General features: G+C 53.5%; 1 protein-coding gene across 2 annotated transcripts; it reads left to right on the top strand.

The window, feature by feature from the left end:
* Positions 1–656: 656 nt before the first annotated feature.
* On the top strand, positions 657–22,372 carry ELP6 (elongator acetyltransferase complex subunit 6). Of its 2 annotated transcripts, XM_054192049.1 has the most exons (7): positions 657–772; positions 5,409–5,487; positions 7,075–7,145; positions 16,490–16,620; positions 18,193–18,385; positions 19,746–19,892; positions 20,761–22,369. In XM_054192049.1, the coding sequence occupies exons 1-7, from the start codon at positions 719–721 to the stop codon at positions 20,887–20,889; spliced, it is 804 nt and encodes a 267-aa protein (XP_054048024.1). In that variant the 5' UTR covers positions 657–718; the 3' UTR covers positions 20,890–22,369. The 2 variants fall into 2 exon arrangements, with proteins under 2 accessions (XP_054048024.1, XP_054048025.1); XM_054192050.1 differs by lacking the exons at positions 657–772; positions 5,409–5,487; positions 7,075–7,145 and adding an exon at positions 14,802–15,097 and having other exon boundaries at positions 20,761–22,372.
* The last annotated feature ends 464 nt before the right edge of the window (positions 22,373–22,836 follow it).

Here is a 22,836-nt window from a genome sequence, read left to right as displayed (position 1 = left end):
CAGGGCAGGTGGTTGGAACGAGATGGTCTTTAAAGTCCCTTCCAACCCAAACCAGTCTGTGGTTCCATGATATGAACCCGGGGTCCTACAGCTAGCAAACTGGGGGCAGCTCTGGGCCGGGAATCAGGGCGGCGGCCAGTGCCACCAGGTCCAGCTGGTGGCCAGTACTGGGATTCAGTCCCATTAACACCTTCACTAACGATGGGGATGGGAGGGCAGTGCAGCCGCTGAGGAGTCCTGGGCATACCAGCGAGATGGGCTGACGTGGAACTCCACCATGCGAAAGGCCAAGCCCTGCAGCACCCAAAGCACCAGGAGGGGCTGGGGGGAGGGGGCGCTGCCCAGACGATCTCCCCGAGCGGCGAAGGGCCCGGTGGGGCACCAGGCTAAGGGCAAGCGGCAGCACTGCTCACCCCCCCGAGGCTGCCTGAGGGGGAGCGCGGCCGACGCGGCGCTGGGCCGGGCCTCAGCGGCCCGGGCCACGGTGAAGACGTCCCCGGAGACCTGCGGGGATGACCGGCTAGGGCACGCCGAGCCCAGGCGGCCGCCGAGACGCCGTCATGTCGCTGAGGGGAGCAGCGGCCTGAAGCGCCCGCCAACCCCGCGCCAGGGGGCGCTCTCTGGCCCCGCTCCGCGCATGCGCGGTTCTTCCCGCCCGGAAGTGCCGGGGTTTTTCCACCCTGTCCGTCCGTCCGCCGCGGCCGTCAGCCCGTCCGCCATGTTCGCGGAGCTGAACGAGCTGCTGGGCGCCTCCCCGCAGCGACCGGAGACGGTGAGAGAGAGAGAGAGAGGGAGGGCGGGAGGAAAGGAGCGGGGCGGCCATGGCGGCGGCGCTGTGTGTGTGGCGGGCCGCGGGGCCTGCTGGGAGCTGTAGTCCGGACGGCGGCCGCGGTGCATGCCGGGAGGGGCGGGGCCTCCTGAGGCGGTGGTGGCGGGAGTGCGGAATGGCGGCCGCAGGTGGGCCTCTCCCGGGGCGTTTAACGGCCTCCTGGCCCTTCCCTTCACCCGGCCCGGGTTTATGGAGCTAGCGAGGAGCCAGGGTCTTGTCCCCACAGCCCTGCGGGACCGTTGTGTCTCTGCGAGGTGGCTGCCGGGTCGGGAATAGCAGCAAAACTGGGGGTGAAACCCGCTCCCCAGCGCTCTTCCGGGCCCTGTGGTGTTATTCTAGAGGTTTCTCTTCCTTCAGGCGACTAAATGAATTCAGTTAATCTGTGAAGTTTTTTGAGCTAATGAAATCACGGTGTAACTAAATACCCTCATCCTGTGTAAGAGCTGTGAAGCGCTTCAGGTAAAAAGGTAGTGAAATACGTGTGTGTTACACATTACCCCATGTTTTTCCTGATAGTTACTAGCGTAGATAATAAAAGCGCTTTTGGGATGCTAATTTATTTTGTAAGTCTTGAGTTTCCCCCCTTCTCTCATTGTAAAGCCTACAAGGCTCAGAAGGAACCTGGTAGAGGTTGTTGGCTAAGGCTCGGTGGTAATGCTGTCACTCTGTAAAGGATAGACATGCTATGAGCTGGCAACATGCACTTGCAGCCCAGAACCCCCCTGCAGCCTGGGCTGCATCCCCAGCAGGGTGGGCAGCAGGGCGAGGGGGTGATTCTGCCCCTCTGCTCCGCTCTGGGGAGACCCCCCTGCAGTGCGGCCTCCAGCGCTGGGGCCTCAGCACAGGAGAGACACGGAGCTGTTGGAGCGGGGCCAGAGGAGGCCCTGGAGCTGCTGGGAGGGCTGGAGCCCCTCTGCTGTGGGGACAGTCTGAGAGAGCTGGGGGGGTTCAGCTGGAGAAGAGAAGGCTCCAGGGAGACCTTCCAGCCCCTTCCAGTCCCTCAAGGGGCTCCAGGAAAGCTGGGGAGGGACTCTGGATCAGGGAGGGGAGCCATGGGACGAGGGGGAGGGTTTTAATCTGGAAGAGGGGAGACTGAGATGAGATGTGAGGCAGAAATTGTTGGCTGTGAGGGGGGTGAGCCCCTGGCCCAGGTTGCCCAGAGAAGCTGTGGCTGCCCCATCCCTGGAGGGGTTCAAGGGCAGGTTGGACGGGGCTTGGAGCAACCTGGTCTGGTGGGAGGTGCCCCTGCCCAGGGCAGGGGGTGCCACTGGATGGGCTTTAAAGTCCCTTCCCACCCAAAACAGTTTGTGATTCTGTGATAAGCTGAGGCTGTGTAAACTCCCAAGTCCCCGTGGTTCCTGTGGGTTGATGACTGGGTTTTTAACACGTGTGAAATGCTAAGTGAGGACGCCTTGGTGGAGTTTGAGTGTTGGCAGAGCAGAGCCTGGGCTCTAAGGCGGGTTTCATGGTGGGGCTGTGGGATGAGCAGGGATGCTGCCATCCACAAGTGTGGTTTCAGAGAAGGGGGAGGCTTACCTTGGTAAGAATAAGAAATTCTGCAGAGCAAAACCGAAAGGAGATTTGGCCTCAAGATCCTGCGTTTTGACTTGGCAGCCCAGGCAGGACTCGACAGAGAAGCTGAACCAAGGCTCCTCTGTGAGGAATGGCCTTGGATTTGAGCTGAGTCTTCCTCTGCCATCAGCCAGGGACTTGGAGCTGCCACCACATGCTCCCGATTCCTCTTTGTTGCAGTGTCTGGCAGTAGTGTAGCACCAGAATACGGCTGATACCAGAATCAGCAATGTTGCCTGATGCCAGAGTTCGGAGACTGAGTTCATACACTGCGATATGGACTAACCCGGTGGTAAATCATGAGTATTCTTGTTTTGCAGGTCCCCCTCTGCAGTGCTTAGTGTCACCGATCACTGGGCAGAGCCGTGCAGTCTGGTTTTGGGCTCTCCCCCTGGGGAAACACAGTCCATGGGGTGTGCTGAGATATCTGGGCAAGGCTGTCTGGAATGTGGTGTCCCGCTGTGCTTAAAAAGTATCAGCCCTTTGCAAATCTTTTCTTCCCATCTCCACTATCCCGATTTCTGCATCTCCGTGGTTGCCTTGTGCCATTTTCAAAGTGCTGACAAATGCCTTCACTGCAGGGCTGGTAGGTGGATGAAGCTGCCACCTGTGTGGGTGTAGCTGACATGTCACTGCTGAGTGCTTGTGACACCCGCTGCTGCCCTGCCAAGGGATTTTGGCAGTTTCTAACAAGTAGCTCCAGTTTCTGCCTCATAGCCTGCAGGTGGAGAGAGTGTGAAAGCAGAGTGTGGAGGCAACAGGATGGGGCAGGTGGATGGAGCAGGTCGTACAAGAAGGCCTCGCCTTTGGGAACGCTTCATCCCCAGCAGCGTCTTTCTGGGCTTGAGAAGGATGCGCAGAAGGGGGAAGAGAATCGGACTGTGTATCTGTGGTGGTGGCTTGGGAGCTGCGGGCTTTCCGCATGCCAGCAAACAAGGTCCTGGTGATGGGACCAGGATTCACCTGCTCCTCAGCAGGAGAATTCCTCTTGCCTGGCAGCAACGGGAAACCACTCGCCCTCAGGACCTCCAGGAAACTGGTTGCTTCCAGCCAGCTGCCAAAAAATCTGATAAGCGTAGTCTGTGGGGATGGGTGCAAGAGGACCTGTGTGAAGACACGGTGACCACAGGGACTGGCAGACTTTGGAAAGCCTTGCAGATTCCTGCTGGCTTTGCATGCCTTCCTCCTTGTGTTGACGTGAGTGGTTGAACCCTGATTCCTGTATTTGTGCTCTGGAATTGGTAAAGGCTTTGGAGCAGTTCTGTGGCCACAAGCAGGGTGCTGGAGTTTCCCGGAGCTGTAGCCTTCCTTTTTTCCTTCCTTTCTTCCACCAGTTGTGCTTTCAAGCTGTATGGTTTGGCCATTTCCACCCCTGGCTAGCTGGACATCTAAGTGTCAGAAATGAAGAGTTTTGAGTGCTGTCTTGAAGAAGAAATTAAGAATTTTGAGCAGCTTCTTGCTGCAGCATGACAGTGAAGTGAGGGTTGGCAGGATTTAAGGGTGGATAACTGTAAGGTTTGAAGAAGCAAAATAATGTATGCTCTGAATGATAAGATCCTGCCGTTTTCTGCGCAGCATGTGTGGGAGCAAAGGAGAGAACCTTTCGAGAGCTGGCAGGCGAGGGAGGGGACGTGGGGTGGCATTCAGGCTGCTGTGGCAGAGCGCTGTTGCAGGGAAGAGGGGAGTTGAAGGGGATGAAGTCGTGCAGAAGCTAAACCTCTGAACATTTGAGCTTGTGTTGTTTGAACCCAGAGACTCCTCCAGCCTTAGCCTTGGAAGATACATCTTGGTGAGGTCCTCACCGGGGTGGCGCCTCCTGTTATTGTAATGTCCACAAAGGCATAAACCCTTTTTTTAGGTGCGGAAGAGCTTTGTCTCTGGCTGAGGCAGAGCAGCTTCTCTATCCTGGCTTCTGCTTTGCATTCCCTGCAGACATGTTCAATATTTACCATTCCATTAGCACTGCTTTATAACACGTTTTTAGGCACTGGGGAATTAACTCTGATAGATGGCTTGTGAATTGCCCATGGGTAGATTGCTTGTTGCTGCAAAAGGCTTTTTCTTTTCTTCTAATAGATTGGGGGGAAAAAAAAAAACCCCGAAAAGCATTGATAAGTTCTTTGTGATTAAAAGCAGCCTGTCTATGATTTTTATTGATTAAAGAAACATCTTGGCTAAGGTTTTAATGGAAACAAATGCCTTGATGAGACTGGTACTGATAACAAGCGTGCACTGATGAACGGAATTAATTTCCTGCATGATCAAAACAAGGTATATACTTTGTGCAGAAAGCTCTGCTCCAGTAAACAAATTCTGATGATAAGGTTTTCTGCTCTGTTTGAGGTAAGCCTGGAACAAAGGGCAGGGAGGGCCGTTTGGGGACAGGAGAAGCAGGGGCTGGCATTTTAAGCACACAGGCGATGCTACCACGGCAGTGGGAGAATGGACTGGAAACAGAGTGGGTGGCTGTTGTCCCCCTACCATCTGTGCCACTCAGAGTAGACAGAAGATGGCTGTGAATTGGAGGAGAGGAGGACATTGCTGGGAGGTGGAAATTGCTCACAGCCACCCATGACGATGGTGTCCAGCACCAGGGGCACGAATACTTCTGTGCTCTGGATGTGTTGGCGCTGGGAAGCTGCTCGTTGGTGTCCTCTGCAGCAGCCAGGTGTTTCCATATGAGGAGGTGGCTCTTGATGGGCACAGAGTGTGGGGGTCCGGCTGGGGTCTCGGTCTAGCGCAAGAGCTTTTAGCTGGTGGGCACGTCTTTCAGAAAGCAGTGAACTCAGCATCTTCTGCGGCCTCCCCGTGGGCTGTGTCTGGAGGAAGCGCTGACATCCCTTTGTGAATGGGTGGCTGGAGCGTTCCATGCCCTCTTTGTTCCCTGACTGATGTCTGCAGAGTTTCCCCTAGCCTGAACGAGACATCTTGTCTACCAAGATGGAACCATGAGCAGTTTGTGCTCTCATCTTCCTCTGTTAAGTGATGTTTGCTTCTTCTTTTTCAGGGCAAATTCACACTGCTGCGAGACACCAGAACAGATGGCAGCTTCCTGGTGCACCATTTCCTCTCCTTCTATCTCAGAGGTGCGTCAGCAGCAGGATTCTCCAAGGCAAGGCTTTGCCTTTGCCTGCTCCTTGGGGGTTGCTTCAGCGTAAAGTGTTTCTGTGTGAGCAGAGACTGTTTTTGTAGAGCGTGAGGCATCCTCGAATTAGCGCAAAGCTTTGGGGTCAGCATTGAGGGATCCCAGTCCTGACTTGTTCTTGGGACTTGCTCTATACTCTTGGGTGCATCCCATAATGTCTGTGCACCTTGTTTCATCATTAGTGTAGTCAACATTGTAAGTTGAATGGGCATCTGGCAGTGAGTTGTTGACTGTAATCCCTTCACTGGCTAGGTGTTTTATAATGTAATTAAAAATATCAGCAACACGTAACAAACAGATAAGCTAGTAGGGAGTAAAGAAACAAACAAAGAGCCTGGCAAGTTGCCTAATTGCTTTTTTGCTAACAGTTTCACCCGTGAGTAACCTACCAGCCCTTGCAGAGCGGACGCTGGATTCATGGACTCCAGCTTTCTGCTGGCAAAGCAGCTGGCCCAGCAAATCTGGTACCTATCAGACTTGAAACTTAGCTCAGCGTGCTAATGGTGGTGGAGCTGAGTGCATCCTGCGCCCTGTAACTGCCACTTCCTCACCTAGGGCTTTACCCCATTTAAAAAAAAAAATTGTTTTACTTAATGGAACAGCTGCAGGAAAGACCATGGAGAGCAGGTTATTAACAGTGTGGATGGTTCAGAGGGACAGCCCTGCCAAGGCACTGCCGCAGGGTCTGCCCGTGTTCCCACGGCTCTGTTAACACTGTCCTGGGAGTTGCCGCGTGGGGCTGCCTGTCTGTCTGTGAAAAGTATCACCGTCCCGTGTGGGTACGGAGCCCTTTGGGATCATTAATGCATCTCAGGGCAGGTGAATTTGCTGTCACCTTCTCATTTCCACAGCAGGGCCTGGGTGCCGCTTGCTCTCTGTAGCAGCCCCGGCTTGGAGCTCAAAACCTTTGGGAGCTCCGGAGGGGTCAATGAAGGCTCAGCTGGGGCCACTGACTCGTTCAACTTGAAGTCCACGTCCTGCTCTCTGGCAGGGAGAAACAAATACTTTTTTCATACCCAAACCATGAGGCCAGGTTGTCACATGCTGGGTTTTCCAAAATCATATTTTAGTGAGGTGTCTTTGGCAAAAATTGCTTGTTCTGTGTGTTTTTCAAGTCAAGGTCACTCGCCCTACAAGAGCCAAAACTAGGATTTTTGGCATGTCAGTGGTTTCAGTAGTTTGTGTCACGGTCGGCCATTGGCCTCCTTGCAGTAATACCAGCAAACAGTGCCAGGAGATCCCCGGGCAGGGTGGCATGAGACAGAAAAGGGGCCTCTGACTTTTTTTATGTCATCTTTTTCTGGTTCTTTCCCTTTCTTTTTAAACTGACTAACATTTTCCCTATTGTGGAAATCCTATAGAAAGCTGGAAATTGAAAGCCCAGCCACGAGCGAGGGGCTGCCTAGACCTGTCTCACTTCAAGGTCTTTCCAGACAGATTTGTAGCCTGGCTGCTGTGATTTATGTGCTTTGATAATGGCAGCTTGCAAAATTGAAATGATAACGTGTCTTTTTGTCTTCTCGCCCAGCTGGCTGTAAGGTTTGCTTTGTGGCCCTGCTCCAGTCCTTCAGTCACTACAACATCGTAGCACAGAAACTGGTAAGTCTCTTGGCGTAGGTTAATAATTACAGGTCCGGGGAGTTTCTGTCGGGTGGAAAGGAATGAGAACGGGGAACGGGAATTGCATGTGAGCAAATGTTTACAGATCTTGACGAGGACAGTCAGGATTGGCGCTCCTGTGGCAGGGGATGGAGAGCACTTGTTGGAGTGTGGCCAGAGGAGGCCTCAGAGATGCTGGGAGGGCTGGAGCCCCTCTGCTGTGGGGACAGGCTGAGAGAGCTGGGGGGGTTCAGCCTGGAGAAGAGAAGGCTCCGCGGAGACCTTGGAGCCCCTTCCAGTCCCTCAAGGGGCTCCAGGAAAGCTGGGGAGGGACTCTGGAGCAGGGAGGGGAGCCATGGGATGAGGGGGAAGGGTTTTCCACTGCAAGAGGGGAGATTGAGATGAGATGTGAGGCAGAAATTCTTGGCTGTGAGGGTGATGAGCCCCTGGCCCAGGTTGCCCCGAGAAGCTGTGGCTGCCCCATCCCTGGAGGGGTTCAAGGGCAGGTTGGACGGACGGGGCTTGGAGCAACCTGGTCTGGTGGGAGGTGTCCCTGCCCAGGGCAAGGGATGGGACTGGATGGTCTTTAAGGTCCCTTCCAACCTAAACCATTCTGTGATTCCATGATATGAACCCAGAGTCCTGCAGATGGCAAAGGAGGGGCAGCTCTGGGCCAGGAATCAGGGCGGTGACCAGTGCCACCACGTGCAGCTGGTGGTCAGTATTGGGATCCAGTCCCATTAACACCTTAATTAATGATGGGGATGGAGGGCGGTGCCTACTGAAAGAGGGTAGGTTTAGATATCAGGAAGACATTCTTTGCTGTGAGGGGGGTGAGCCCCTGGCCCAGGTTGCCCCGAGAAGCTGTGGCTGCCCCATCCCTGGAGGGGTTCAAGGGCAGGTTGGACGGGGCTTGGAGCAACCTGGGCTGGTGGGAGGTGTCCCTGCCCAGGGCAGGGGGGTGCAACTGGATGATCTTTAAGGTCCCTTCCAACCCAAATGATCTATGATTCTTGCTGTAGAAGGGATGTGATATAGGGCAAAAACCTGGCTCTGAGGCTCACTACAAGAGCCCCACTGGGCTCTGCCCCAGTGAGGGCAGAGAGCTGGATGGCTGCTGTCTTTCTTTGTGTTTAGAAATGTTTTCTGGAGATCAGCATTCCCCAGACAGGCCCAGGCTGGTAGATGTAGTTGTATTAGTGCTTCGGGGAATAAAATGCCATGGTGCCTGTGTTCCTAGGGCCTCTCTGTACACCTGCAGGATGCACTGGCTGTACGGCGCAGGAACTCCTGAGGTGACTTTGTCCTCTGTCCTGTGGTTATGTTGTGATGAAGTGGCAGAATCACGTGTAGATTCAGAAGGACACCTGATGTCAAGCTCAACAGGAAGGGCTTCTACAAGTATATTGGAAGCAAAAGGAAGACCAGAGAAGTTGTGGGCTCACTGTTGAATGAAACAGGAGCCATGGTGATGGAGGATGCAGAGAAGGCGGAGTTACTGAATGCGTTCTTTGCTTCGGTCTTTACTGCTCGGCCCAGCCCTCAGGAGTCCCAGGCATTGGGGGAAGTAATGGGAAAAGAAGATGACTTCCCTTGGGTTGAGGAGGATTGAGTGAGGGATCAATTAGATCATTTAGGTATTCACAAGTCCATGGGCCCCGATGGGATGCACCTGAGAGTGCTGAGGGAGCTGGCAGAAGTCATTGCTGGGCTGCTCTCCATCATCTTTGAAAGGTCCTGGAGAACAGGCAAGGTGACTGAGGACTGGAGGAAAGCCAACGTCGCTCCAGTCTTCAAAAAAGGCAAGAAGGAGGAACCGGGGAACTACAGGCCGGTCAGCGTCACCTCCATCCCTGGAAAGATGATGGAACAGCTCGTTCTGGGCGTCATCTCAAGGCATGTGGAGGAAAAGAAAGCTATCAGAAGTACTCAGCATGGATTCACCAAGGGGAAATCATGTCTGACTAATCTGATAGCCTTCTATGATGGCATGACTGGATGGATAGATGAGGGGAGGGCAGTGGATGTGGTCTACCTTGACTTAAGCAAGGCGTTTGACACGGTCTCCCACAGCATCCTCATTGGGAAGCTTAGGAAGAGTGGGCATGATGAATGGACAGTAAGGTGGATAGATAACTGGTTGAAAGACAGAGCTCAGAGGGTCGTGATTAGGGGCACAGAGTCTAGTTGGAGGTCAGTGATGAGTGGTGCTCCCCAGGGGTCAGTACTGGGTCCAATCCTCTTCAATATATTCATCAATGACCTGGATGGGGGGATAGAGTGCACCCTCAGCAAGTTTGCCGATGACACAAAGCTGGGAGGGGTGGCTGACACACCGGAAGGCTGTGCCACCATCCAGAGAGACCTGGACAGGCTGGAGAGTTGGGCAGAGAGGAACCTTATGAAATTCAACAAGGGCAAGTGTCGGGTGCTGCACCTGGGGAGGAATAACCCCCTGCACCAGGACAGGTTGGGGGTGTCCTGCTGGAGAGCAGCTCTGTGGAAAGAGACCTGTGAGTCCTGGGGGACAACAGGATGCCCATGAGCCAGCAATGGGCCCTTGTGGCCAAGAAGGCCAATGGCATCCTGGGGGACATCAAGAAGAGTGTGGCCGGCAGGGGGAGGGAGGTCATCCTCCCCTTCTGCTCTGCCTTGGTGAGGCCGCACCTGGAGCACTGTGTCCAGTTCTGGGCTCCCGGGTTCAAGAAGGACAGCGAACTGCTGGAGAGGGTGCAGCAGAGAGCTACCAAGATGATGAGGGGACTGGAACACGTCTCTTGCAAAGAAAGGCTGAGGGATTTAGGTCTCTTCAGTCTAGAAAACAGACGGCTGAGGGGGGACCTGATCAACACTTATAAATACTTCAAGGGGGGGTGTCAGGAGGATGGGGCCAGGCTCTTCTCAGTGGTGCCCAGTGACAGGACAAGAGGTAACGGGCACAAACTTGACCACGGGAAGTTCCACCTCAACATGAGGAGGAACTTCTTTCCCCGGAGGGTGGCAGAGCCCTGGCACAGGCTGCCCAGAGAGGTGGGGGAGTCTCCATCTCTGGAGACATCCCAAACCCGCCTGGACGCGTTCCTGTGCCACCTGCTGTGGGTGACCCTGCTCTGGCAGGGGGTTGGACTAGATGATGTCCAGAGGTCCCTTCCCACCCTATGGTTCTATGATTCTATGCCTCTTTTGGCCTCTGGGCCAAGCCATCAGTTTGAGCTGTCTGAGGAGCCACAAGCATTGAATATGTTCTTAGGGATTTCCTTCCCGTGGTGAGTCAGGCGAGGATTATGTGTACCCTGAAACGAGGAAATAGAGGAAAAAAGTAAACGTGGTCATTCCCAGTGTCAGCAAATCAGTCTGAGCTCTGGCTTTAAACTGATCTCTCAGCTTTTTGTACAATGATGAGATGCGAAATGTTCCGGTTGGGAATTCCAGGTGACCTTCCAGGGCCGAAGGGAGGAAGGCTTGCATTGGTCCTCCTTCCTCTCGTTCTGCTGGAAATCCCAGCAGTGCTGCTGCTTATAAAGACTTCCCGGTGTTGAAGAACCACGTGTTTCAATAATTCCCCACTGTAAATGTGGGTTGAGTTTCGGTGCTTGCTAAACAACTCCATTTTATTTACTGCTCGTTTTTCACTTTTTAAAGGGAGATCAGTGGTCTGAGGGCTCAGACCTAAGTTAAATAAAATGGACTGAGGAAACGAAGCGTTTCCCTGTGGAGCTGTAACTCACAGGCAGATACTCAACCTGCGATTTCCCTGCAGAGCAAATTGCCCACTGCTGAGCAACCCAGCCTCTGCGAGCACTGAATAGTTCTGCCCTTCGTGTTGCAGAGAGGAGGAAATCTTGGGGGGAACTTACTAAGTGGGACAGGAAAGGGGGTATAGCAATCGGTGTAGGCAGGAGATTCAGCTGTTAAATACGGGATCCTTGCTGGCTCTAAAAGCAGAATCGTGTTTATTTGGTGTGTTTCCTAATGCGGTGAAATTTCCTGGTGCACTGCTTGCGCGTGTGCTTTTAATAGGTGCTGCTGTCATCTCCCTCGTGGGAGAGTCTGAGAAGGGAGAGAACATGAGGATTAGCTGGAGCACACGTGCAATGCAAATCGAAACGATTTGCTGTCTGGTGCTTCACCAAAAATGTTACTGACATGAAGGGAGGTGATAAGAAGAACAATACTGTTTGCCCAGGGGAGTTCAGAGAAGCGATTACATTTGCCCGCAGCGGTGAGCTGTCCCTGTCCTGTTGGTTTCAAGCCTGAGTCAGTCTTACATTATAACTTCACAGGTGCCCGTGTGGTTGCTTGTTGTGAATTCCTCCTAAGCTCTGAGGAGTTGGAGGTCGTAACATCAGTTATTTATATTTGTCCGAGTTTCCATAAGATCTTGTCTTTGCGTTAATCCTTCTTTGCCTAAATGAACACACCAGGCTCAGTTTTTTTGGCGGGGTAGTTTCACTCTTAGACTTGCTTAAGAATTTGCTGCTGTAAATCTCTGCTGGAGACCGGCCGGGTTTTCATTTGCACGCCTGCAGCAAACCCCCATTTCAGGCAGCTAGGTGTGCTGCCTGCTCCAGCAGACAACTGGCCGTTCCCTTCCCATCTCTTTTTCCTTGGTGGTGAGGTCCAGCCCAGTTCCTTGGAGAAGGAAAATCTGGCTCGTGGGCAGCTACCTGCGTTTTGTTATCCCATCCATGGGTTAAATGTCCCATGCATAATCATTCCTAGCAGAAGGTTATGCACTAACGAAAGACTGCAGCTGGAAGAGCTTCATAACTTGGTGATGCTCCTGTTCCTGCTGGGGATGGGGTGGTCCCAGGCCTGGGAAGAAGGGTCCTGGAGCCAGAGTTGTGTTATATAGCCTTTACAGCGATGTTTTGTGGATCTGGTCCTTGTAGCACCTGCCGTTTGGTGATATACTGAATATTTATACATATTTAAAGTAAGACTTAACCTTACATGCGGCTTCCCCACAGTGTTGCCAGTTCTTACCAGTCCAGAACCAGTTCCTTATGTGTTAGCTAAATGCAGTGATGTATTTTTACTTGTGGGGAGAAGCTTCCCTGGATTTTTTGCGCCTGTGCTGGCTCTGCAATACTGGCTTCATGCTTTTCCTTTTCTGCAAATCCCGCTCTTTTCATGAGGATCTGCACTTCATTTTAGGGGACAGTTAATGTTATTTGTCATGACCTCGTAGGGAACATGCTGGGCCATAGCAAGACTAATGGCACCAGCGCAGCTTGCCAGGTTGGTGTTTCCACCCTCATTTGTACAATGTTTGTTTTCTTTTAAAGGAAAAACATATTTGTCCACATTTGGTCTCCCTCTCACCTGCTCCCCTGTCCCCTGCCACAGCGCTGAGATCACAGACCAGAGGACATTGCCTGGTCACCTCTGCTTTCCCCTGCAGGTAGTTGTACTAGAGAAGAGACCTTGGCCCGTTGCTTGATCACAGATCGTCGCACTTTGTACGACGACGCTGCTTTCCCTGTTTGAGCTAATGACTGCTGCCTCACATGCTCCATTACTAGCTCTCTCCTGCAAATATTTTGCTTTCCTTTATGAAATGGCCAGCGGCGGTTGCGTTTGAAGGGATGTCACTGCTGGCAGGCCAGTGGGCTGCCACGCTGCCTGGCTGGCAGCATCCTGGATGGATGAGAACAATCGTGCTCCGTTGCAGAGCTCTCAGCTCCAGTCACCCCGAGCTGCTGTTACAGAAGAGTTTCTGGGCTTGATCGATAAATGACAGATTGCCAGAGATAATGTCTATGTGCTCCCGGCGATAATGGAACGCGGTGCTGTGAGATAATGAAAGTTTTCAGGGCTGGTGATGCACGCTGTTTGGGTGCTCTGCAGCACTGTGGCTCTGCAGCACGGACTTGGGTAGTGTCTGTGACAGTCAGGCAGGTGCCGTTGGCCATTTTGAGCACTTTTCCACCATCTCTGAGCTGTCCTGATGCTTCCCATGCTGCTTCCAGAGGTTATATCAGGCGGGCTGCTAGCTGGGAGAAAAGCGGAGAGGTTTGCTATGGCAAATGGCTGCAGTGGGGTTAGTCCAGGTCTCCATCCAATGCTGTCTTTCTGGGACCTGGTTCCCCAGTTGGAAAATGAGACTGAACTCGCTGGGTCTACCCAGGAACTTCATGGCATGGAGGGGATTGAATTCCTGGTCTGACCCACAAGCACGCTGCCCCTGGCTGCTTTCCTCATGCTGTGGCCCTTCTCTCTGTCATCCAGGCAGGCCCTGGTGTAACGACATGAAGTTTCTGGAAATTTTAAAGAGGGGACACTTTTTTCTTTGCTGCTCTGAAAAGAGCTTCTGTGTGCAGGAGAAAACGACTGAAGCAAAGTTAACATTAGTTTCTGAATTATTGACATTAATACTGAATTTAGCCACTGCTGTAGCAAAGCATTTCAGCAAGTGCCGAGCCCTATGGGCTCCAAAAATTCGGGAGGGGGTGAGGGTTGTGAGGCTGCCGTGCAACCCAGCCCCGCTTTATGGCACGTCAGGTATTTGCTGGCCGTTCCCCGCTCCTGGCCAGCCACATAAAGGTTCTTCTGTCCTTGGCTACAAATTTTTCCATCGTGGGTGCTTGCAATTGTCCGAGAGGCTTCCCTTAGCTCTCCGTTCCTGCCCTGCTTTCTGGTGTGGTTTTAGTGAGTAAATATCATCTGGAAAAGCCTAATCCCTCCACCCGCAGGAGGTAATGGCAGGCAGGAGATAGTGGCAGGGAGATAATGGCAGGGAGAGCGAAGGGTCCGTGCTCTTCTAGAGTCTCATTCATGGGAGTTACTGCTCCTGGCTTGCCTGGGAAAAGAGAGGAGACAATGCGGATTAGATGAGGCAAGAGTGTGCCACAACACTTGCGGGTTAATGCTGTTCATTGAGAAGGTGCTTGAAAACAAAAGGGTTATGTCCAAAAGTGCTGGCTGGTGCCTTGCCTGAGGCTCTCCTTTCCGGAGTTTTTGTGGCAGGTGGGACTAATTTCCTCCCAGAAGCATGTGTGGAAGACCAGGAAAAAGAAGGGCAAGCTCAGGGATGATTTAAAAACTGGAACTGAGGTGGGGACATACCAGACAGCCTTCGCCCCAGCGTAGCCTCCGCTTGTCGAAGTATCCCCTGGCCATGATAGAAGACGTTGCCTCCGATCCGTTGTTTCCTAATTGCTGTAGACAGCGTTTTCTGGCAGCAGCCCTGATGAACGGACCTCTCCCCCTCGCATTTCAGCTGGGAGGGAAAGCAGTGGAAATCTGTCTTTCCTCTCATTAGCACTGAATGTGTGGCAACTGATAAGCCTTGCAGGAGCTCAGGGGTAATCTTCCTGGAAAAGACCTCTTCCTTATCTACCCAGACCTTCTCTCTGGAGGTCCTCCGGTGAAAATGCCACAAAGCAGCTGGGCCCAGCCCCTTGTGGGAACTGTCTCATTGATCAGATGCTTAAGATGTGGCTTTATTTTTTATTTTTTTTAATAGAAAAAGAGAAAAAAAAAAAGGGGGTTTAAAATGTTGACACTTATATTTTCATGTCAGAATAACAGGGAGGTTGCGCAGGTGAAAAGAAAGGGTAGAAAGCAGGCGGCAGAAGCGGACACATCGCTTTCCTGCATCTCCCTCTCGTGTGTGAGCAAAGAGAGCGCGGTGGCTCTTGGGGTGTTGTGAGGACTGGGAAGTGCTGGAAAACCTCCAAGGTCTTCTCAAAAGAAGGTGTTGGGACAGTGCCAAGCACGGCGCTCTTCAGTGCTCGAGGTCCTGGGGGAAGAGCTGCTACGATCCTTCTCCTTGCTGGGCAGCTCAAATAGACTCTGCTCAAGTGTCCTGCAGCTCCCAGCACGATTGCTTAGGAAATAAGCAAAATTCTGTATTTTCTGCGATGCTTAAAAACCTCCTGATCAAAGCCAGCATCACTGCTGGTGTGTGCCTCTTCCAGCGTTCCGGCAGAAACCAGTCCTGGTTTAAGGTAAGGGCTCCTGCTCCTGCCCTAGGACTCGCCTCTGTTTCTGACCAGTCCTGCTCAGACAACCTTTTCAGAGGGTTCAAAATCTCGCAGCATCCCGAAGGGCTGTCTCCTCTTGGGAGATGTGGGAACCGCTTTCGCAGGATCCTTATTTCTGGTTCCTGGCCTCTGCCTCGCCGGTTCTGCCTGTCAAGCAATACTGCATTGAGCTAAATCTTCCTGAACTCTTTGTAAACCGTCTGTCTCGCCATCTTGTCCACCTACCTGCTGCGTTGCACAATAGCCCTATTTCCAGGCTGCCGAGACGCTGCGAATCTTGGCGTTAATGCGCCTCGGTTCCATTTTAAGAGATGACAGTCCCGTTGTGAAATGTGGGAAGCAACCCACATTGGAAAGCCGAACAAATTTGCACTTCTTCCTGCTGGGGAACGCACAGTTTGGCTGAGGTTTGAAGATTGTATGCGTGAGCTATCTTTGTATGATCATGTCAGTAACAGGTATTAAATTTTCTCCTGAAAGGTGGACTGATGCAGATACCCGTAAGCTGAGGAACTGTAGAAAGGTTGGCGAAAGTAGCCGTTGCTGATGGAAGACAGGAGGATGAGGAAGGCGTTCAGGAACTCCAGTTGGGGTCCGCTGCATGACTGCTGCGATTCTTGCGGGGTTTTCTCTGTTGGGGCTAGATATGCCCAGCACGTGGCTCTTGGTCAGCCTCATCGTGAAGCAGGGCTGAGAGCAGGAAATCTCTAATTGCCTTTGAGTTGTGGCCCCAGGCAATTTGTCATGGTCCCTCCTCCTTCTCCGAAGGGGAATTGGGGCTGAGGCTGCTTCCCGTGGGAGCCCCGGCTAGGCTGCACCCTCCTGGGTGTTGTGCAAGCGTCGGGGTGCCCAGCCCACAGCCTTCTCCAGATCCAGACTGTGCCTCGCGTGGGTTGTGCAGGGGAATCATTGCTACAGCGATGATTTAGAGATAGTGAAAACAAAAGGCTTTTGGCACCTAAGAAGGGAGGGCAAAGAAATTGCTCATGGCAGGGTCCTTGTGGCAGCATGGAGAAGTCTGTACCCATCCTCTCCCTGCTTTTGGATAAGAAGCTGTTTTTCTCCTGTGCAACAATGCTGTTGTCTTCCCAAAAGCAATTCCAGAATGTTTGAGCCCCCCATATCAGTGTTTTGTTTTTTTTTTCCTCCTGGCAAAATACAGAAAAGCAAATGTGTCCACCGGTGTGTGTAACAGAACCGCCTCTTCCACCCCCTGTGCAGGAGTCACTGGGGCACTGATGTTGTTAGCACATTTGGATAAGACCTGATAAAAATTGGCTGTGGATCTGCTTGGTTCTGTTTGCACCGTTCCTCCAAAGCTGTTCACTCTGCAACGTCACGTTTTCCTCTCTCAAGGGTGTCAGTCTGACAGCTGCCAAAGAGCGGGGACAGCTTGTCTTCTTGGAAGGCCTCAAGTCCTGCCTTGGCCTCTTGTTTGGAGAGGAGGAGGAGCAGTCGGGACAGCCCAGTCCTCTCCAGTTTATGAGGTAAACCTGAGCGGTTGGTGGTTCTGCTGGGGCTGAACAGGGTCCCCAGCACAGAGTGTTTACCCCCTCGTGTCCCCCGCCACTGCAGCCAACACCAAGAGCAGCAGCGAGGTCCATGGCTGAGACCCGGCTCCCTTTGGGCTTCCCTCCGGAGCCCAAGGACTCAGTAGCTGGGCACTCAGTGAAGGGAAATGCCAGCGCCGTGCACATTGCTGTGCTTGGCCTGCCCTGTCTCTCCCTGCTGCTCAGATTCTGTCCCCCTTCTCCAGCACTTCGGGGCAATTTCTGTCCCCATCGTCATTGCCAAGCGTGTTATAGGTCTCGAGAAAATTTATTTCAGCACTCAATGTGTTTGTGTCAAATAAAACTCCATCTAAGCAGTTTTGTTCCTTTTTATTATTACTTCGAGTTTTATTCTCATCCAAGAGATCAATGCTGCTTTAACCATGCTGGCTTTTGGTTTTATTCCCGCTTCCCTTTCTCCATGTCCCTGATGATTTGATAGAAAAAACTCCACGGAGGGCTGTTGAAATGGAAGATGCTACCACTGGGTCAGGCAGCTTCTGGGCAAGGATGGCCGTATGCTTGCTCTGTTCCTGTGTGCTCCTGGCTCTCTGCTGTTTCAGACTCACGCCGCTGGGGTAGATGGGCCTTTGGCGAGACCCAGACGTCATGAGGTCCAACAAGGCCAAGTGCCGGGTCCTGCGTCTGGGTGGGGGCAACTCCCAGTCCCAGCACAGGCTGGGGATGGAGGGATGGAGAGCAGCCCCGAGAGAAGGGCTTGGGAGTGCTGGGAGGGGAAGAGCTGGCCATGGGCCGGCCACGTGCGCTGGCAGCCCAGAAACCCCCCACAGCCTGGGCTGCATCCCCAGCAGCGTGGGCAGCAGGGCGAGGGGGGGATTCTGCCCCTCTGCTCCGCTCTGGGGAGACCCCCCTGCAGTGCTGCCTCCAGCGCTGGGGCCTCAGCACAGGAGAGACACGGAGCTGTTGGAGCGGGGCCAGAGGAGGCCCCGGAGCTGCTGGGAGGGCTGGAGCCCCTCTGCTGTGGGGACAGGCTGAGAGAGCTGGGGGGGTTCAGCCTGGAGAAGAGAAGGCTTCGGGGAGACCTTCCAGCCCCTTCCAGTCCCTCAAGGGGCTCCAGGAAAGCCGGGGAGGGACTCTGGATCGGGGAGGGGAGCCATGGGACGAGGGGGAAGGGTTTTCCACTGCAAGAGGGGAGATTGCGATGAGATGTGACTGCCCCATCCCTGGAAACATTCCAGGTCAGGCTGGACAGGGCTCTGAGCAACCTGATCTAATTGAAGATATCCCTGTTTATTGCAGGGGATTGGACTAGGTAACCTTTAAAGGTCCCTTCCCACCCAAACACCCAGGGCAGGAGGGTTTCACCGCACACGGGCAAGTAAAGGGGAAGTGACTGTAGGGAAGTCCAGGACCTGGTGACTGTCACCGCCGTGGGGGCCGCAGGGAGGGTGCAGGCTGGCATTCCCCACATTGGGTCAGTGGTTGAGGACGGGGACACACAATGCATGTGTGGGCCAAGCCCCTTGAGACCTCCTTCTTCCCTTCCAGTGAGAGCGCTTCCAACCTGAAAGCCTTGTTTGACTTCGTCCGGACCTCCCTGACTCCCACCGGCAGCGACTCCTGGAAGGGCCCTGTGCTGCTGGTGGACGACCTCAGCGTCCTGCTCAGCCTGGGTGCCATGCCGGTGGCGGTGCTGGACTTCATCCACTACTGCAGAGTCGCGGTCTGCTCCCAGCTGAAGGTACTGCTCCCTCTGCATGCAGCCTCCTGTACCCTACGTGTACAAAAGAGCCTCTGGAGCAAAGCCCAGCTTTCTTTTCTTCTTCCACCTGCACACAAAGAGGTTTTAGAAGGCTTTGGCTGTCAAAGAAATTCAAATTATTGCTCTAGGGCCGCCCTCAGGAGTTGTGTTAGTCCCTGGAGTTGCTGTGTGGGGTCATTTGCAAGTAGTTTTCCAGGAGAAGGGTTCTCTCTGACCCTGACTTGTGAGCAGAGCTCCAAAACGTGAAATACTGTTTATTAGAACTCCTGGCTCTCCAGAGATCTCTACTGACACCTGGGTTTGTGGGTGTGGGAGGGGAGGGAAGGAAACAAGTTAGGAAGGTAGTGAGGGGCTGATGAGTCTCGCAGGGGACAGAGATGAGAGTCCACTTGGAGGGCACACAGGTCTCTGCTTCTACCAGTTTCCAGCGTTGCTGTGTGTTGCACCGGCTGGTTTCTAAGGGCGTGTGATAATGCAGCGCTTCTACAAAGAGCTCCCCAGCGATTTGCTAACTTCTGAGAGCATCGCAGCCAAAAATCGTTACAGTCACATCCATCCTTTGCTATTTACCTTGCAGCATCCCCCCACCCTGGTCACTTCTCTCTCTGCTTGAGTGAGAAATAAAGTAGACGGTGTCAAATTTTGTTATCCCGCACTTCATATGGTGCCAGGGTGTTTGTGCTGTAAATGCTGACAGAGGATGTTATGCTTGCTGAGAATATTTACCTCCAAAACAGCTAAAAAAAGATGGTAAATTGTGCTAACACACTTCTATTTCTGTGTAGGATGTTCTGAAGCTTTAAAGTACATTTTAATTGACTGGGAATTTCATGTTATTTTAAGTTCTCGGTGACCTGCATGGGCTGAGGCAGAGGCTCCAGGGATGTATTTTTAATAGAGCTGGTGTTGCGTTGGGGAGCTCTTTGCTCCTTGTGAGAGCTGTGAAGGTTTGCGCATCGCAGCTCTGGCTGTGGCCGTTCGGCCGCGTCTTTATTTAGCAGTTCTGAATTCATTCAGAGAGTTGCCACGTGTGTGGCCTGACAGACTGGTTTAACTAGACAGCTGTCTTGTAACAAAGGCTTGATGTATTTTTAGGCTGCATATTACATATATACGTGTGTATGTGTACATGTATACACAATATATATCCAGCAAGCTGTTTCAGAATTTTATATATGTATCTGCTGCTTGTTTTCCCGGTGGACTTCAGCTCAGAACCAGCTGCCATACTGGGGGATGTCTTAGCATTTGTGCAAGCTCCCGTTGGTATCTCCTCTTCCTTACCCTGAGCATTAGGAATCAGCCAGGGGCTCACTGCTGCCTGGTGCTCTCGTTCCAGGGGAACATCGTGGTGCTGGTTCACAGCAACGAGGATTCAGAAGATGAGGAAAACGAACTGGTTGTCAACTCCCTGTGTCATCACAGTGACCTGATCCTGTGGGTGGAGGGGCTGGCGACCGGCTTCTGCAAGGATGTTCATGGGCAGGTAACGCACGGGAGAGCAGGGAGAGGTGGCCCATGTTAATGTCACATCCAGCACTGCCTGCGGGACAAGGGTGGGTGATACATGCTCCATCTGACCCACGGGAGCTGGCCCAGGACCAGCCTGGTCTGCATCATGGCTAAGGACTAACAAGCAGCCTTGCTGTGGTCACCAGATCTACTGGAGCCACCCGGCTGTGACCTGCGGGGATGCGCAGGGACATCCTGCTGCCTGGGGACTCCCCCACCCCTGGAAGCTGGAAGGAGATTTATACGGCAGCTGCAGCGCAGGTCCCAGGGTGACAGCAGAGGGATATCTAGTTAGAATCACAGAATGGTTTGGGTTGGAAGGGACCTTAAGGATCATCCAGTTTAAACATCATCTAGTTCTAACCCCCCTGCCCTGGGCAGGGACACCTCCCACCAGCCCAGGTTGCTCCAAGCCCCGACCAACCTGGCCTTGAACCCCTCCAGGGATGGGGCAGCCACAGCTTCTCGGGGCAACCTGGGCCAGGGGCTCACCCCCCTCACAGCCAACAATTTCTGCCTCACATCTCATCTCAGTCTCCCCTCTTGCAGTGTAAAACCGTTCCCCCTCGTCCTGTCACTACAAGTTTCTGGGAAGCTTCCCCAAACTATCCTGTTCGTGGATCTCAGCTTGGCTTCTCATGATCTCTTCTCGGCTGGGAGGGCAGCTGGGTCGCTGTGGCCTGGTGGTCTGTCATCAGGCTGCCACCAAAGGGACGGCAGCTGTCTGATGGTTTTTTATCAGTGATCCCATTTCCCTGCACACCAGCAAGAGGTGTACGGGGTGAAGATGCTGTGACTGAGGCAGCCAAAGGGATGATATTCCTGTTCCTTTCCCTTTGCAGATTAAAATAATTAGGAGAGTGTCCTTGGAGCTGACAGCGGAGCAGGATCACATCCAGATCTACCAGTATAAGATCCAGGACAAGAATGTCACCTTTTTTGCTAGGGGGCTGTCAGCTGCAGTCCTGTGATATGATACCGCACAGCGCTGAGAGAGCAACGCGGAGGCCAGTACCTCTAGTCTGGACGTGCCACCAAACCAGCCTGGCTGCGTCACCAGCGCCTTCCAGGAGCGGTGCAGCAAACTGGCCCAGGAGGGAAGCTTAAACATGTGGTGAACTGCATGCCAATGAGGGGATTAGCCTGCCCAGAGCTTGCCGCATCCTTTTGTCTTCCCACCCCGTTCCCAACCTACTCCGGCCAAGAGGAAGGGCAAAAACTTGCAAGAATGGCCCTCAGAGCGTGTAAATACAAGCAGGGGGGATGCCCCGCGGCCTGGGCGTGCCTCACCTTTTCCTGTGTTATGGCACAGGCAGTGCCAGGCGCTGCTTGGTGGAGGGTTCACCCCACCCTCCCGCTGGCATTAAACGAGATGACACAGAGCGGGTGGAGGCAGGGATGGTCTGGGAGCGTGTTGCAATTCTTACCTTTCTGCCGGCTCTAGCACAGAAGAGATTTGCTCAACTCCTGGCCTCCACAGAATTAAAAAAAAGCTATAGCTACGTGTATAGTCCTTCACCGTGCTGCTGTAAGACCTAAAGGCTGCTTTGCTTGGTGGATCCCTTGCTTCGTTTTGTTATTTTCCCTCTTTTCACGTGAAACCACCGTGCCCGTGTGTGTCTGTTTAGCGTGTGGCTTCCCAAGCGTGTCCTTGGCTTCGGGCGACAGACGGACACTGGTACACAAGCCTCTGTCTCAGCCACTGCTTTCCGATCACACGTCATTAACTAGCAGTTATATCACCTGCCTGTATTGAAGCACTACTGGGGACTAATGACTAATTTTAATTAGATAAGGGTGCAGTCATGAGGTAACCGTGGATCTCTGTACAGGAACCACTCCCCACAGGCTCCTTGGCAGGGGAGAGAAACAGGCATCTCCCGAGCCTGGGTGAGGAGATGGTTTTAGGTCCCTCGGATGCGAGGGCAGCCCCGGGAGCCGACCTGGAGGTCTCCAGGTAGATGGCTGTAGTGGCAGATAAGTGGCATCCCGCTTGTGAGAGACAAGAGTGACCTGCTGCGTCCTTTGCAGCTCCAGAGATGGGGTAACAACTCCGTGGGACGCGTTTCTGCTTTTTCCATGCAGAAATCCTGCCCGGGGCTTGGGAACGGTCCCCTTTGGTTTGAGTCTGGGGGACCCTGGCACAGTTGGAGGTTGGTGGATGAGCCCCGAGCTGCCCATGGCACATCCCAGGCAGACATCCAAATCCTGAGCACGGCGTATCAGCGGTGCTTGGGGTGCCCAGCGCAGCCAGCTTGGAAGCAGCCAGGTCCAGATCTTGCTGTGCCCAAACCCCCATCCAACCTCTGTGTGGAGGCAAAGTTGGGAACACCGCTGTGGCTTGGGGTCCCGAGTGCCCCTGAGCTGCGCACCGAGCCCTGCGCTCCTTGGGAAGCTTCCTGGCGGCTCGGTCTTGTCCCTTGCCATGCGAACCCTCAGGCTGGTGCCTGCTGTGCCTTGCTGGGGTAAAACGCCTTTCTCAGCTGCCAGGCGTGGAAGCGGCAGAGCCCAGCGCCGCTGCTGCTGGCCCAGCCTGGTGACAGTGCCCGGGGGACAACGCCCGGTCACAGTCTGCAAAGGGAAGACGAGACGACCAGTAGGTCACGGGGAAGGGAGCTGCCAGCTCCAGTCGCTGCAGGCACTACAGCTGCTTAAAATGCAGCTGTAATGGGCACATAATGGTGTATAATTGAAGTAATACCTGTATGATTAGCTTCCCCTTGGAGAGATCCCAAAACATCCCTGCTCCAAGGCTCTGCTTCCCTCCTCCCAAACCGGCAGGGTGACTCTCCAACGTTGCTGGTGGCATTTGCCCGGACCGATGCCTGCATCTAAGCCAGAAACCAGAGGCTGCCCTGGGCTCAGAGTCAGGGCACCATGCGGGGAGCAGCACCCCAACCCCTGGTGTCCCCTTGTCC

This window comes from Rissa tridactyla, chromosome 2 (assembly GCF_028500815.1).
Source record: "Rissa tridactyla isolate bRisTri1 chromosome 2, bRisTri1.patW.cur.20221130, whole genome shotgun sequence".
NCBI classification, from domain to species: domain Eukaryota; kingdom Metazoa; phylum Chordata; class Aves; order Charadriiformes; family Laridae; genus Rissa; species Rissa tridactyla.
The sequence above is the reverse complement of the archived record's forward strand: the minus strand, read 5'-3'. Positions and strand labels throughout refer to the sequence as shown.

Excerpts from the sequence above, each read along its gene's own strand:
- ELP6 (XM_054192049.1), top strand. The coding sequence starts at position 719 with ATGTTCGCGGAGCTGAACGAGCTGCTGGGCGCCTCCCCGCAGCGACCG. Across the intron at positions 773-5,408 it reads CCCCGCAGCGACCGGAGACG|GGCAAATTCACACTGCTGCG; the intron begins GTGAGAGAGAGA and ends CTTCTTTTTCAG. Across the intron at positions 7,146-16,489 it reads ACATCGTAGCACAGAAACTG|GGTGTCAGTCTGACAGCTGC; the intron begins GTAAGTCTCTTG and ends TCCTCTCTCAAG.